Source organism: Passer domesticus, chromosome 22, assembly GCF_036417665.1.
Source record: "Passer domesticus isolate bPasDom1 chromosome 22, bPasDom1.hap1, whole genome shotgun sequence".
Taxonomy (NCBI): Eukaryota; Metazoa; Chordata; class Aves; order Passeriformes; family Passeridae; genus Passer; species Passer domesticus.
This window is the reverse complement of record NC_087495.1, coordinates 7,835,108-7,849,066: the sequence shown is the minus strand read 5'-3', so window position 1 is coordinate 7,849,066 and position 13,959 is coordinate 7,835,108. Positions and strand designations below refer to the sequence as shown.

At 47.1% G+C, this 13,959-nt stretch overlaps 1 protein-coding gene across 50 annotated transcripts in view; it reads left to right on the top strand.

Annotated features, from left to right (window-relative positions):
* The window catches only part of CASZ1 (castor zinc finger 1), a 269,195-nt gene that overhangs the window by 231,199 nt on the left and 24,037 nt on the right, over positions 1–13,959 (top strand). For all 50 annotated transcript variants that reach the window (XM_064397406.1, XM_064397402.1, XM_064397423.1 and 47 more), the window contains 5 exons: positions 2,464–2,532; positions 6,856–6,946; positions 8,985–9,149; positions 11,716–11,888; positions 12,617–13,485. In XM_064397406.1, coding sequence (XP_064253476.1) covers positions 2,464–2,532; positions 6,856–6,946; positions 8,985–9,149; positions 11,716–11,888; positions 12,617–13,485 — 1,367 coding nt within the window. The remainder of the gene's footprint in view (positions 1–2,463; positions 2,533–6,855; positions 6,947–8,984; positions 9,150–11,715; positions 11,889–12,616; positions 13,486–13,959) is intronic.

Here is a 13,959-nt window from a genome sequence, read left to right as displayed (position 1 = left end):
GGTTCTCTTTGCTCTCTGTCAAAGTGCCTGCTCCTCTTTTATGCCTTACATCTGTATTTATCTGGTCTGCGCTAAGGCTGTGACCTGCCATCAGCAGTCACAGCCATGAATCTGGAGTCCAAATGCTCCTGAGTTCATATGTTTAAATGAAAGAGGAGGGAACATGGTGCTGTCAGCACTCTTAAGGTCAAGGTTGGAACTACTTTATTTTCTTCTCCCTGTGGTTTCCCAGGCATCTGGATGTGTGATTCTTGTTTCCATTTAACTCAAAGGCATGACTCTGCTGACTTTACTGTTAGCAAGATGGGGCTTTTTGTTTATCCCAGAACTCAGAAGACATTTTGGTGCCTAATTCCCATCAATTTCCATAGGAGTTAGGCATATACCTACTTCTGTGGGGCCAGGCTTGTGTCTTCTCAATTTGCTTACAGAAATAGAGGTGATTCAATTACCCCTCAGACTGGGCAAACTCATTAGCCCAATTACCACTAATAACCTCCTGCACATACGTTGCCAGCAGTCTCTGCAGTGATGCCATTGACTGAATGGAGGTATCTGAAGGCCTTGCCAAACCTTGGATTACTTTTTAATGTGCTTTCCAGAGGTGGGAGCTGTAGAAGAGATACATTTGTACGTCAGGCTGCAGCAGGGAGGAAGGGAGAGACTTCTCCGCTTTCTTGTCATGGTTTGGGTTTACTTGTTTCTCACCCACTTTCCCTGATTCCCCACATGGAAGGCAGAGCCATGTAATGATACCTGTCTTCCGTGTGAAATGGTTGTTTCATCAACTGCCTGCAGGCAGATGGGGAGCTCCATAGTAAAGTTGTATGGGAAAGGACAGAGGATTATTAACATCTGCATCTGCTCAGGATGCTCGGGGTCTGCTCAGGGTCCTGCTCAGGATGAACCTGTAATGTGCTACAGATGACAGGCAGGGACTCCTATTACTCAAAAACAGTGATGAAAATATTCCTGTAGACTCAGCGTCCTGTTGTGACGGGTGACTTGGTCAGAGACTCTGTGCCTGCAGTGCCTTAACTTTAACTTGAGAACACTCAGCTGCCTGGGGCTCAGTCGCCATCCTAGAGCTGTGCCTAAGGGCACAAGCAAGATAAGCAAGCTTCTTATCTGCTGTGGTGTTGCATGGGATCCCAGTTTGTTTTCCTTTCTCTTGCTTGTTCCTGCCTCTTGCCAGATGTAGGTTTGCCAGCACCATGGTGAGCCTTCCTCTGGCCACAGGACTTCCTCAACCAGGACATCATGATGGGGCTGCAGCTGGAATGGAGGTGACCATGGCCTTCAACCTGGCACTTCCAGTGTCCTAATCACACACTGCAGTACAGAATGGGCTCTGGTCCCTTCTCCTTCAGGCTGCTCACTAGATAGAGGCTTCCATGATAAAAGGCAGCAGCCCATTAACTGTGCTGGTGAAGGAAGTGCTGACTGTGATATCTGGGCCGTGGCTTCCCATTCCCACTCCCCACTGGGTTCAATAGCCTGGCAGGAATTACCCTTTACTCTCACACATCTGCACATACAGCCTTGCCATGGGTTTAAACTCTCTTAGATCCAATGCCATTAACCTGCCCTGAACTCGTCTACCTTCACGTGAACTCTGTGCGAAAGTGTCCTTGTTTAAACCAGGGTGCAGAGCTGCAAGGAGGCAGAGTGGAGGTTGGGGACAGGCAAAGCACACAAAGAAGATGGTGTGCAGCCTGTCTGGAGGTGCACTGGGGTGGCCCTATCTCTTGGGTAGGCTGGAGTCTGGCCCTGCATCTCATTTTCCCTCTCCCTGAACTCACTAAGGATGTTATTTTTATCTACTTCCTAACGAAGTAAAATAATCCAGGCTTATGTGACACTTATGGGGTGTTTTTCTCATTGATTAAAATACATAATTTGTCTGTTAGAGTTTGGGGTGTCTGTGAAACAAAGAGGCATTTTAAGCCCCATCCAGGGGCTGGAGCCACTGTTCCAGTGCTGGTCACAGAGCAGCACGGCTGCTGGCTGCAGGGAAATGGCAATAGCTCACAACGTGGCTGGCAGAGAGACTCTTCTCCTGCAGGTGAGCCAGGGGCAAAGCTCCCATGCACACAAGGCCAGTGCTGCCAGGTGCCTCAGAGAAGTGTTTGCATGTGGCCATCACTTTTTGCATAGGCATTTTTCTGTAGAAACAGAAAAATGTTTGTGGTTGGTCTTCTTAGTTTCTGCAACAAACTGCTCTGAGTCCTGCAAAGAGGGAACATGCAGGAAGGGTGGTAGACAGCCTGTATGTTTCCCTGGGAAAAGAAGGTACAGGATTTGAAGGGCAAAGGGGGAGGGAATTTAAACTTATGGGTGTCTTTGCTGGTACCCTTCTCTGGGCCCTCTCTCCTGATCTGTCAGCGGTGTGTGAGGGAAACAAGGAGTTTAAGCTGTGCCCTGTTCCTGCTAACCAGCTCTGCCCTGTGTGTCTCCCATTAGGAATGGATTACCCACTGACAAACCAGCCGTCAGCGAAGATGTAAATATTTACCAGAAGTATATTGCCAGGTAGGCAAAACTTTTAACTTTGCTGGGGAGAGGGCTGGGAGTAAGAAGATGGAGTGGTGGTGGGAGAGACGAGGTCTTGTGTGGATCAAGTGTTTAAACCAGACATTGGCACTTCCATTTCCCATGGCATCTGTACTTGCTCTGTCCCCCTGCTAGGGAGAGCAGTAGCTCTGAGAGGTATGCAGTCACGCCAAGAGCATGCTTAGCTCCCTGGAGCTGTTAGACCTTGTGACAAATAGTGGAAAACTGTTTCACTGAAGAAGCCCAGGATTTAAATGGGAGTTCTGCCTCTTGGCTGTTGTTCTTTCTGTCCACTGCCTTTTTCCCCTACCATGTCTGCAGGAGGCAAGCAGAGAGCATCTCAGCTCTGAGAATCTAGGCTAGAGAGATTCACAAGTGACTTGAGTGTAGGAAGCTCTTGGCATTAACATGGGATGTTTATCCTAGAAAATTTTTGCAGCTCATTTATCTGAGAAACCATCACTGAATCAGGTGCAGAGTAGGGCACCTTATCACAGCTGTGGGCATGCTTAGGTCAGGACAGTGATGCTGAGAGGAAGCCCAAGGCTGTTGTGGTGGGACAAAGTGAGTAATGCCCCAAGAGCCAGAGGGACAGAGAAGATGATTGCAAAACACCTGCCTGGTTTAGAGCTCATGGCATAAAGGGTCCATCAGGCTTTGCCCCCAGCCAGTTGAATTCTCCCTCAGGAATGTGAGAAGGCTCCCAACACAAGCCCCTTGTATCCAGACAGACACGAGGAAAGCAAGCACACCCTTCTCTCCAGGGAAAAAACTGGAGGGTATGCTCCCAGCACTTGGGCACTTATTAATGAAAGGGGAAGGGAGTGTGTGCTGTGCTTTCCCACCTTACCAGAGCCACAGAGAGTCTCCTTGTGGGAGACAGTCAGCTGCTAGGGAAGTAAAGGGAACATTTTGGCAGGGAAAAAGAGTGGGAACAGCACTCTCCTAGCTCAAGAGTGGAACGATAAGTGACATAATCTCCTCCCTTTTGCCCAAATCCCAGATGTTGGAGAAGGGGGCAGAAAACCCCATGGGAAGAGAGGACAGTTGTGCTCAGTTGTGCTACCACAGGCAGCTCCTCAAGCAGCAATGCCTCAAGTGCATGTGGGAATTCACTGCCTCGGGGGACAGTACAGTATATAGAGTATAGGAAGGAAAGTGGGGATTTAAACCACTCTTTGCATGGGGCAGGATCAGCAGCATCCTTTTATTTCTGAGATTGCAGGAATTGTAGGAATTGCAGTGGGAGAGGAGGTGGCACCTTTCTGTCCCCCATTCCCCTTTCAAGTAGAGAACTGTAAACACTTCAGACACATCCACTGCTTTTGGAGTTGTGCAAGCCCCTTTCCCTGGGTCAGGCAGGTAGCTGAGAGAGGATTGTCAGCTACCTCAGGGACACCACATCCTGCTTAAAAGGCTCCGCAAGCCACCCGCTGCCAGCACAGCCACTTCCCTTCAATTTACACACATAGAAAAAAACAGTTTAAAGCCTTAAAATCAAGGGGTGGGGGGAGAAGAGACACAGCACTCTTATGTCTGTACTGCATAATTAGCTTAATGAGTTTGCCAAAGCCACTGCCAAAAGCTGCCCAGGGATAATCCATTCTCTCACACAACAAAACAAAACCTCTTACTTAGCTAGTTTGGGTTGGGTTGTTTTTCCCCCTCCTCCTCCCTGTATATTTATAATTAAAAAAAAAAGACCACAGAAAAAATTATTATTATTATTATTAGTGCCTCAGCAGATGGTGCTTCTGGCAGCACTTGCTTAAATATTTATTTCTGTGTGGGTTTCCTCCCCCCTTGTAATTGGGGTGGGTTTTTTTTTCTTCTTTCACATCATCGTTACAGAGTAATGAGTCTGTAAACACTCTCTAAGCATGCTGACTTCTTTATTTATTATTTTTATTATTATTTATTTATCAACTCTTGCCAGATCAAGACATTCTGGCCAAAGAAAAAAAAGGTGAACCGATTAATGTAAAGGAAGAGGGAGTGGGTTGTTCTTGTGCAATTGCATCTATGTGTCTGTATTGACAACTTAGGAGTTTGGATTTGTATTTCAGTGTGATGAGCTGGTCTGTGAGTTTCTTGTTGCAGGTGTGTGTGTTTGTGTCTGTTCATGTGCATGGAAACTGGGTATGTTTGAGTAAGTTCTGGGGGTGTGGATGTACTGTAGAGTGTGTGCATATAAATGTGCTTGTGTGTATGTGTGTAAGTGTGTGGTGTGTAAGCTTTCCTGTTATGAAAAACCTAAACAGATGCTGCGCTTTAAAAATTAATAGCTTTGAACTGTTTCAAGTGTCAGAAGAAACACAGGATAATATAACCCTTTAGGAGCCCAACCTTGCACACTGAAGGAGCAGAATTTCCCCTTTGTGCTGGGTTTGCCACTTCCCTCCTTCCCCCAGCACACGGCTTGGTGGAACACTTGTTTCTCCCTTCCTGTGCTGCAGACACCACACGCACCTTTCCGTGGCACATGGTAAGGAGGGTAGGAGTTGGAAGTGCTGCAGTGCTTGTTTAGCTGTTGTTTTTAAAACTGAGCCCATGTGTTATTCCTGCTAGGGTTCTTCAAATAACTCCTCTCCTGGAGTCAGATCTTACTGTCTGGCCCTTCTTTTACTCCAGCTGGTATCTCTGGTCACTTTGCATCCTCATTTTTGATAATAATTTTTTTTGTCAGCAAGGTCTGTATCATTCTCTTCTCTCTGCCTGGCCTGTACCACACAGGTCTCCAGCCCTGCACAGCCCTTTGCTCTTTTTTCCCCATCACATCAGTGGAATAGAGAGGAAGCTTCCCACAGGACACTTTCTTTCCTTGAAGAGCTGCTGTTGGTGCTGCTGACATAAAGCCCTGGACTGGCAGGACCAGTTGGTTACTGTGCTGTGGAGCCACATGTCCCTGGTCAGTGCCGTGGTGGCTCTGGCAGCTGCCCTGGACAAGCCTAGCAGTTGCCCAGGCATTGAGCAGGAATCTCTTCCTCTGCTCTCAGTTCCACACCTTTGTTTGTGCAGCCAGCCCTGCTGTTTGCATTGTGGTTTGTTTCTTCTCTGCTGCTGAGGTTTGTTCCAGTTTCTCAATCACCTGTTCTGACGTGATCCTGATTTCCTGCAGTATTTCTTCTCCTTCCCCAGGGAAAGGCATGTCTGCTCCTGGCATCTGTCCCTGTCTCCCTTTGTGAATGCTGAGGCAAAGAAGTCATTTAATTTTTTAGCAATGTCTATCTTTTCTGTCAATTAAGTCCCCTTTCCATCTCCTAGAGGCCCTGCTGTCTCCACAGTTGACCTCCTCTTCCTTACTGTGCTTCAGAAATGGCTTATTTAGTATTGCTTTTCATCTAGACTTTTTCTATCCCGTAGCCTTGTGTTACCTCACCTTACTATGATCTGTAATTTTCCCTGCTTCTGCCCCATTCCTCATTTGCCCCAGGACACCCTCACTCCTGTCATTTTCCTTTTTTATCTGTTGCCCTTCCTCATTTCTTTCCCATGCCCTTTATCATATGCACTCCTGCTGTGTTTAGCACTTAAGTGACGTGAGGAACCTTTGAGGAACCTTTGAGCAGATGGTACTTTATCTTTGAATGTTTCCCCTCTGAGTCCCCTTCTCTCCACTGCTTTTCCCTTTCAAGCTCTTCTAGGGTCCTCTAGAATATACACAAGGGAGTTCATTGCACTGATTACCCCATTACTGGATCATCCCCTTGTGCCAATTCCTGGTGTGTCTGTCAGTCAATAAATTCTGTATACTGACTGTATGTAGGTATTACATGGCATTTCTGTCTTTCTGGTCTTTTTTGCCACCCTGTATGTCAGGAGTTTTCAACTTTGCTGTATGCAGCTTTTCTGATATCCTACTAGGTGAGCTTACACTTAAAATTTAGAATCCATATTTGCCCAACATTTATTTGTCTCCTTCTGTCATGGGAGGTTTCTGAAACTTGCTGGTGTGTTATCTAAACTCTGTTCTAGAATTGTGTGGTTTAGTTCTAGGAACCCTCCTTCCATATGCTTCCCCAAGTAAACAACTTAGATAAGGGAGATGAATTTCGAGGGGAAAGACAGATTAGGGATGTACAGGACCTGAGTGATCCGGCTCAAGAAGCACCTTTAAATAGTGACAAATAAGCAGGGGAAGGCGCAAGGGTCACCATCCTTGGAGGGGATAAGGGAGGTGGGGTTTAATGCCATAAACATGTGAGATAAAAGCAGGAACAGGACTTGGTTTATTTGTGCCTTGCTTACAGGCACTGCTGCCAGGCCAGTGGTTCATTGTGTCTCCCTCTCTCCCGTTTGCAGGTTCTCTGGCAGTCAGCACTGTGGCCACATCCACTGCGCCTACCAGTACCGAGAGCATTACCACTGCCTGGACCCCGAGTGCAACTACCAGGTAGAGCAGCAGAACGTCTGGGGCGCGTGTCCTCCCTCCTGTGCTTGCCTCTCACATGAACATGCCTTTACACTGTGCTGCTCTGAAAGAGGGCAGGATATGTTCTGAATTGAACAGAACTTTATTTTGCTCCCGTTTAACTCAATCTAATACCGTTTAACCAAACTCAGACCGTTACAATGAGGAGCTGAATATAGATCAGCTCAAGTCAGTGGGAACTACTCCACATTTACATCAGTGAAACACCAGGAGCATAAATTGTGCTGTGTGACAAACTGTGCCTGAAACTAGGGAATGCTGATCTGTCAGTCTGTCTCTTTCCCTCCTGCTGCCCGAGTGACTTTGTAGCAGCAGTATCTGCAACAAAACACCCAGTAAGACCAGCAGCGGTGTGGGATTTGTGGGGAAGGCACGGGGGTAGGAGTGATGCTGTAATTGCTGGGAGAATTGCCAGGGTATGCACGTCAAGCCAGCAGGTCACGTGCTGTGTTTGTTTACCCTTATCCCAGGTCCCGAGTTTGACACTGGCATTTCTGTGGTCAGGCTGATGCGTGAGCAGGAATCCCAGAGTTTGCCTCTGCCGTGCAGCAGACACAGCTTCAGCCCTGCCCTAGGAGACCTTTGGGTCTCATGGGGATGAGCCTGACCACAGCAGAGGAAGCAGATCTGGAGCTTCTGGGCTTGGCTGTGGCTTTCTATTGATCAAAGGAGAGTTTCTCTCCGGGATGCACTTACTGGTCCTTCCAGCCCAGCATCGAGTAATCAAGATGAGTCTATCCCAACTGTGACACAGATATCCCTGCACCAGAAAGAGAGAAACACAAAGGATGGAAAAACAGAAAAACCTATTATTATGATTGGCCTCATGATTATTTCCTAAGGAGTCTGGAAGCTGCTTGCAAAGGAGCTGTCTGGTCTCGCAGGGAATAAGGATTTAGGCTGCTTTTTAAAATGCAAATTATTTTATGGCTGAGATATATTTTAGAATAAGTAACGCTTTGTAATAAGTGGGCACAAATTAACAATGATTGGCAATAGCAATCCTGTATGTACGCCCTGGGAAATCATGGCTCCAGCCTCCAAGGGATTTCTGTTGAAATCTATATCCATATATTCCTGTGCCAATACCAATGAGATTGATCAGGATTGATATTATAGGAGGAAAGAGTGGAAGTGATAATCATTTGTTTCCTATGAGGCAGACTAGAAAAGTTGTTAAACATTAGAATACAGGCCTTTTCAATTACTGCTCAAAATAAATGGATATTGATTTCTTTTAAAAAAATCAGATTTACTTTCTCACCTTCAGTGGTAAATATTGATGTCTGTGGGAAATAGAAATAAAAAGCTTCATTTTAAAGGCACTTAGCCTGCACTGACAATGAGGTACCCCTTCCTTGCTCCAAGCAGGTAGAAATTGAAAAGGATAATCTGCTCATACAGATTTAGCTCTATTTTTCTGTAGAAAAGCAACTTTTCTGTGACTTAAAGAAAGTTTTCCTGGTAAAACTATCCCTGTTTTCCTGGTAAAACTATCCTACCTTCTAGGGGATGCAAGAGACTTAGAGTGGGAAAACAGTGTAAAAGAGCAAAGGGTTTTTCCCTATTTCTAGTCCAACATGAATGTGGCAGCCAGTGTCTTGCTAACCACTATAGTGAGTGACTTGGAAGCTTGGCTTAGTTGCTTGAAGGCTGTTCAGTTCACTGGTTTGCTTTCTAACTATAGCACTTCTTGAGATAGTGGCAGCTAAAATTATGTTAGAAGACCTGCAATCTTAAAGCTGCAGGGAGCAGATTCTGGGCATCACCCCAGTGTCATGTTTACTCTAGAACTTGTGTATTTACTTTCCCTTTACCAAGAAGATACATGCACACAAACTCCTCTTTAATCTGATTCTCTTGGGGTGATTACTGCCAAGCTTTCAACTCCCGGCCCCATAAGTTTATTAACAACAACAAAAGACACCCACCCTGCCCCCAGGATTCCTCACCCACCGGCATCATGCGTGTCTCACTGTCTGTGTCTGTACCTCTGCAGAGATTCACCAGTAAACAGGACGTGATTCGGCATTACAACATGCACAAGAAACGCGATAACTCCCTGCAGCACGGCTTCATGCGCTTCAGCCCCCTGGACGACTGCAGCGTGTACTACCACGGCTGCCACCTCAACGGGAAGAGCACCCACTACCACTGCATGCAGGTGAGTGTGCCACTGCAGGCAGCTGAGTGTGCCACTGCATGCAGGCCAGTGTGCCACTGCATGCAGCTGAGTGTGCCAGTGCATGCATGGAACACAGGAGCTGCACAGGAGCCGTGCAGGAGCCGCGCAGGAGCCACTCCTCAGGGGTCTGAGAGCATTCCCGAGTCCTGGCCACCCTGTCAGAGAGCATGGGGCTGTCCTGAGGCAGAGGGGGGCCTCGTTGACAAGTCTGTGTCCTGTCCTCACTTGTGCCGAGCGTTGGGAACGGCAAAGGGGAGCCCCGTTCTCGGTCTTTCGAAGCTTTGTCCGTGCAGTGAGGCAAAGCAGGCCTCAAGGTTTTCTCAAAGTCTTGGACTTACTAAAGCAAGTCCCATTCTCTGAGACTCAGGGACTTCTTTAATGCCACCGCACTGTCTCTACTCAAATCTGATCTGTCCCTCCCTTGAAACCAGACTTTTTTGTGGCACATCTGCCTTTTAGCACCCTTTAGCAATTTCCTCCATAATCCATTTCTAAAATAATTAAACCTTAAAGTCACATATCTGCACTTAACACCCCAGGTTCTCCATGTCCTTTGCCAGTGGCACTCGTGTGGTGTAGGCTGAGAGCCATGTTTAAGGGCCAGCCAAGCTTCAGCAGCAGTGTAGCCAGAGCTGGAGCTGCTGCACAGGTGTCACTGTGATGCCTTCACTGTTCTAGACAAGAACACACCACATTGTTTGGGTGTTACCCTGATCATTCCTCAGGTTCAGTGGTTTGACGTGTACTCATTTTAGTAGAATTGTGGCCTAAACCATTGCCCTGAAAATGTGCAGTTACAAGCAGAGTGATCAGCCAACCCTTGGTGACAGATTTTCTGGTCTGAAAAGTCAGGGCTCACTTCCTGACCTGTCCCAGCAGTTTAAGACCCCAGTTAAAGTCACAAGGCCTTAATCACATGCTTAAATGCTTTTCTAGGATAGACTTCAGCATATGTTTAACTTGAAGCTTTCTGAAGTCAATGGGGCTTAAGCACATACTTAAATGTTAGGCATGCACTCAAATTCTGTCCTGAATAGGGACTGGTTGAAGCATGTGCTTGCAGCATTTGATAAATTGGGAATTTTATGTGTCTTTCTCTTGAGGACATTTTCTGTTACCACTTCCATAATATTGACTATTTAGTTTCTTCAGTTGGGCAGGGTGGGATTTGCTCGATTTTTTATTTTAGAGTACAAGGAGTGTTTCACAGCGTTAAGCCTCTCCAAGTTCAAATAAAGACCCTCGCTTACACAGCTATATATGGCTAATTCCACCCTGTGCCCACTGTCTTCCAGTAAAGTCATGCCCATGTAAGCAGTGCCTTACAGGAAAGGTGTCAGAATATAAACTCCCAATTAAAGAAAATACTGCTTAAATGGCAGAATTTGTGCCATCCATCACATGGGGTTTTTTTCTTTATGTCCATAATTGGTGTGGATAAAATTCAGTTAGTTGTTTATATAAACTGACATTTTTTTAGGCTTTCGCACCAAGAGCTGCATTGCAAATTATTCCTAAGGACGCTTTTGTTTAATTCTTTTTTTTAATGCCATGCAGGGCCTGTCTTTTTTCAAGGTGTCAGTGTGGAGAGAGAGAGGCTCTTTTATATTGGAAATAGCTGGAGATCCTTTTTATTTTTTTCTCCGGGTATTTGTCATGGGTTTTGTTATTGCCTGTTTGAATCAACCTGGGCTGAACTAAGGGGTGGTGTTTTCCTTCTCTTCATTTCTGAGATGGTGCAGGCATTGGCACATGTTGTGCTAGAAGAAAAGGAAAAAAATCCTCCCTCAGCAGGGCTGAGGACGTTTTCAGATTCCAGTGGGTTTTTACTCAATATGGCAAAGTTGCCCCGCTTTACCCAGAGGAAAGCAGGTTTTCAGCATTCCGTCCTCATCACAGCATTCCCATTCACTGCACAAGTTTAAAATTATTGAAGTGGGAGTCTTGAACAGTGACAGGGAAAAAAAGTCACCAGTTTGCTAAAATCAGCTGAACATGGGGTTTAAGATTTGCTAGAATGAAACCGTTTATTACCAGCTCGAAAGACTGCTTGGCCTCATGTTGCACCAGCATGCCTTACCTCCCAGAAGGACTGGAGAAGTAAATAACTTATTCCCACTCAATTTTGTATTCCCCAAATAGATGAAATCCTACTTGGTCCTGTGTCACTCCAAGATAACAAAAATCAACAGCATCTGTTAGTGTTCTGTTCTCTTTAAGAGCAGGAGCCCTACTAACTGCTTCCCCAAGCAGGCATGATTATCTGGAGCTGGTATTTTATCCCGTCAGTCCTCCCTTTTTTTTTTTCTTACTGGTTCATGCCCAGAGAGTTGGTTTGTATTTGTTTTTTTTTTTTTTTCCACAACTGCTCTATGCTCTATCAGTCTTTAGATTGGGAATTAAAGTGATGACTTAATACCCCTAGGAGAAGCACACAAATGGAACTATTAAATGTACGTTTGCTACTCATGTATTTATCGCTGCTGGTAATAATGTCAGGCTGTTAAACCACTGTGCTGATGACTCCTCTTTGGGCCCGGGGTAGGTGGGTTGTAACAAGGTCTATACAAGCACCTCTGATGTGATGACCCACGAGAACTTTCACAAGAAGAACACGCAGCTCATCAACGACGGGTTCCAGCGGTTCCGTGCCACGGAGGACTGTGGCACTGTGGAGTGCCAGTTCTACGGGCAGAAAACCACTCACTTCCATTGCAGGTGAGAGAGCAGGGAAGGGGAGGAGGCCTGCCTCTGAGCTCTGTGGTCTGTTTGCCTCCTTCTGCCAGGTCATAATTTCAGGAGGATGCACAGGGACTTGATTTGCCCTTCTGTGACCTGCTCAGTATTGCTTCTGGGAGAACTCTACCAGAGTAGATGTGAATTCCAGGATTGTGCCACAGACCACTCTGAAGGCAGGAGTGTGATCTGAGGAGAGGATACCCACTAGAAAACAGAGCCTAGAATAATTTGGGAAAGAGACCACAGTGCTCTTCAGAGTGCAATAGCAGTACTAATTGTAGCAATTAATACTGCTAATGGCACTCCCATGGTAGGGTTCTCTCCAGCCAGCTCATTCCTTTTGGGGCCACATGTAGCCTTCTGTACACAACTGCTCTTCTCTTGATTTCTTAGGTTTTCAGGAAGAGTAGGAAAGCACAGTTTGTACCTTAGTCCCCTTTACCTGCTGTTTTGTTGGAACTTTTAGTGGAGGGTGCCTGTATTCCCATGTTCCTGTGGCAGTTCCACAGAGTGGAGTGAGCTTCCCAGCTCTCCCACATGGCAGCAAATCTGGCCTGGGTGTCCCAGGTTAACCCAGAGACAGCTCCTCAGCCCCTCTGCAGCTGGGGCAGTTGTCTCATTACAGCCCCAGCCCTTGTCCTAGAGGGAGGCGGGAGACAGCAGCTCTGCCATCACAGCCAACCAGACTCTCCTCGATGCCCTTGCAGGAGGCCTGGGTGTACATTCACCTTCAAGAACAAGTGTGACATTGAGAAGCACAAGAGCTACCACATCAAAGATGATGCCTATGCCAAGGATGGCTTCAAGAAGTTCTACAAGTACGAGGAGTGCAAGTATGAGGGCTGTGTCTACAGCAAGGCCACCAACCACTTCCACTGCATAAGGGCAGGCTGTGGTTTCACCTTCACCTCCACCAGCCAGATGACTTCCCATAAACGCAAACATGAGCGCCGGCACATCCGGAGCTCGGGAGTGCTGGGCCTGCCTGCCTCACTCCTGGGCCCCAAGGATAACGAGCAAGAGGAGTCCAGTAACGATGACCTCATTGACTTCTCGGCCATGAGCTCCAAGAACTCCAGCCTGAGTGCCTCCCCGACCAGCCAGCAGTCTTCCGTCTCTCTCATCGTCCCAGCTGCGCCCTCCTCTGCGGCTGAGCTTGCTTCCTCACAGGCCGCCAAGTCTGCCAACAGCATGACACCAGCCACTAAGATCTCTGGCCTGCTCTCCCAGGCTCTTCCTAGCAATATACCCTTGGCCCTGGCACTCTCCAACTCAGCACTTCCTGGAACAGCTGGATCCTTCTTCCCCATCATCCCCAGTCGGGTCTCCACACCACTTCCTGCCAGCTCGGCTAATCTGATGACTGCTGGTTCTTCTGGCACCAATCCAGCATCATCTGCTCCTACAGATTCCTCATCCCAGGCAGTTTCAGGATCTGGTGAGCCAGTGGCTACTTCTTCTCCTGCTCCAGCAGCCTCTATAATGGAAAGGATCTCTGCTAGCAAGGGATTAATCTCTCCCATGATGGCCAGGCTGGCAGCAGCTGCACTCAAGCCCTCTGTGGCACTTGAAGCAGGTGAGTTACCTCATCAGTGGTGATAGTCAAGGGAGGCAGAGCAGTGCCTGGTAATTTGGAGGAGTGTGAATGAGAAGCCACCCATTTGTCCATGGGACTGCAGTTGGGAAGGGGGTAGAAAAAGAAAATAAATGGGAGAATGAATTTGGTTGGGTCTAATTAACCCTTGAGGAAGGCAGTCTTGGCAAGGTTTCCTGTGGAGTCTGGCTATGCCCACATGGCCAGAAGACAGGAAAGAAACATTTCTGTCCATGAAGGGAGCAGACTCTTACCAGATCTGAAGAGTGTTGCCATGTGTAGTTGACTATGGGCTGAAAAGAGAGAGTCACTCTATTGAAAATAGAAATGAAGAAAAAAATACCTTAGCCAGTACTTGCAGGCTCTACTGAGACTGTAGGTGTTGATGGTCCTGTGGCCCATGGCCAGTTGTTTTCCTGATCAGGGGGCTGTTCTGTGCTTCAGCTTTGTAGTCCC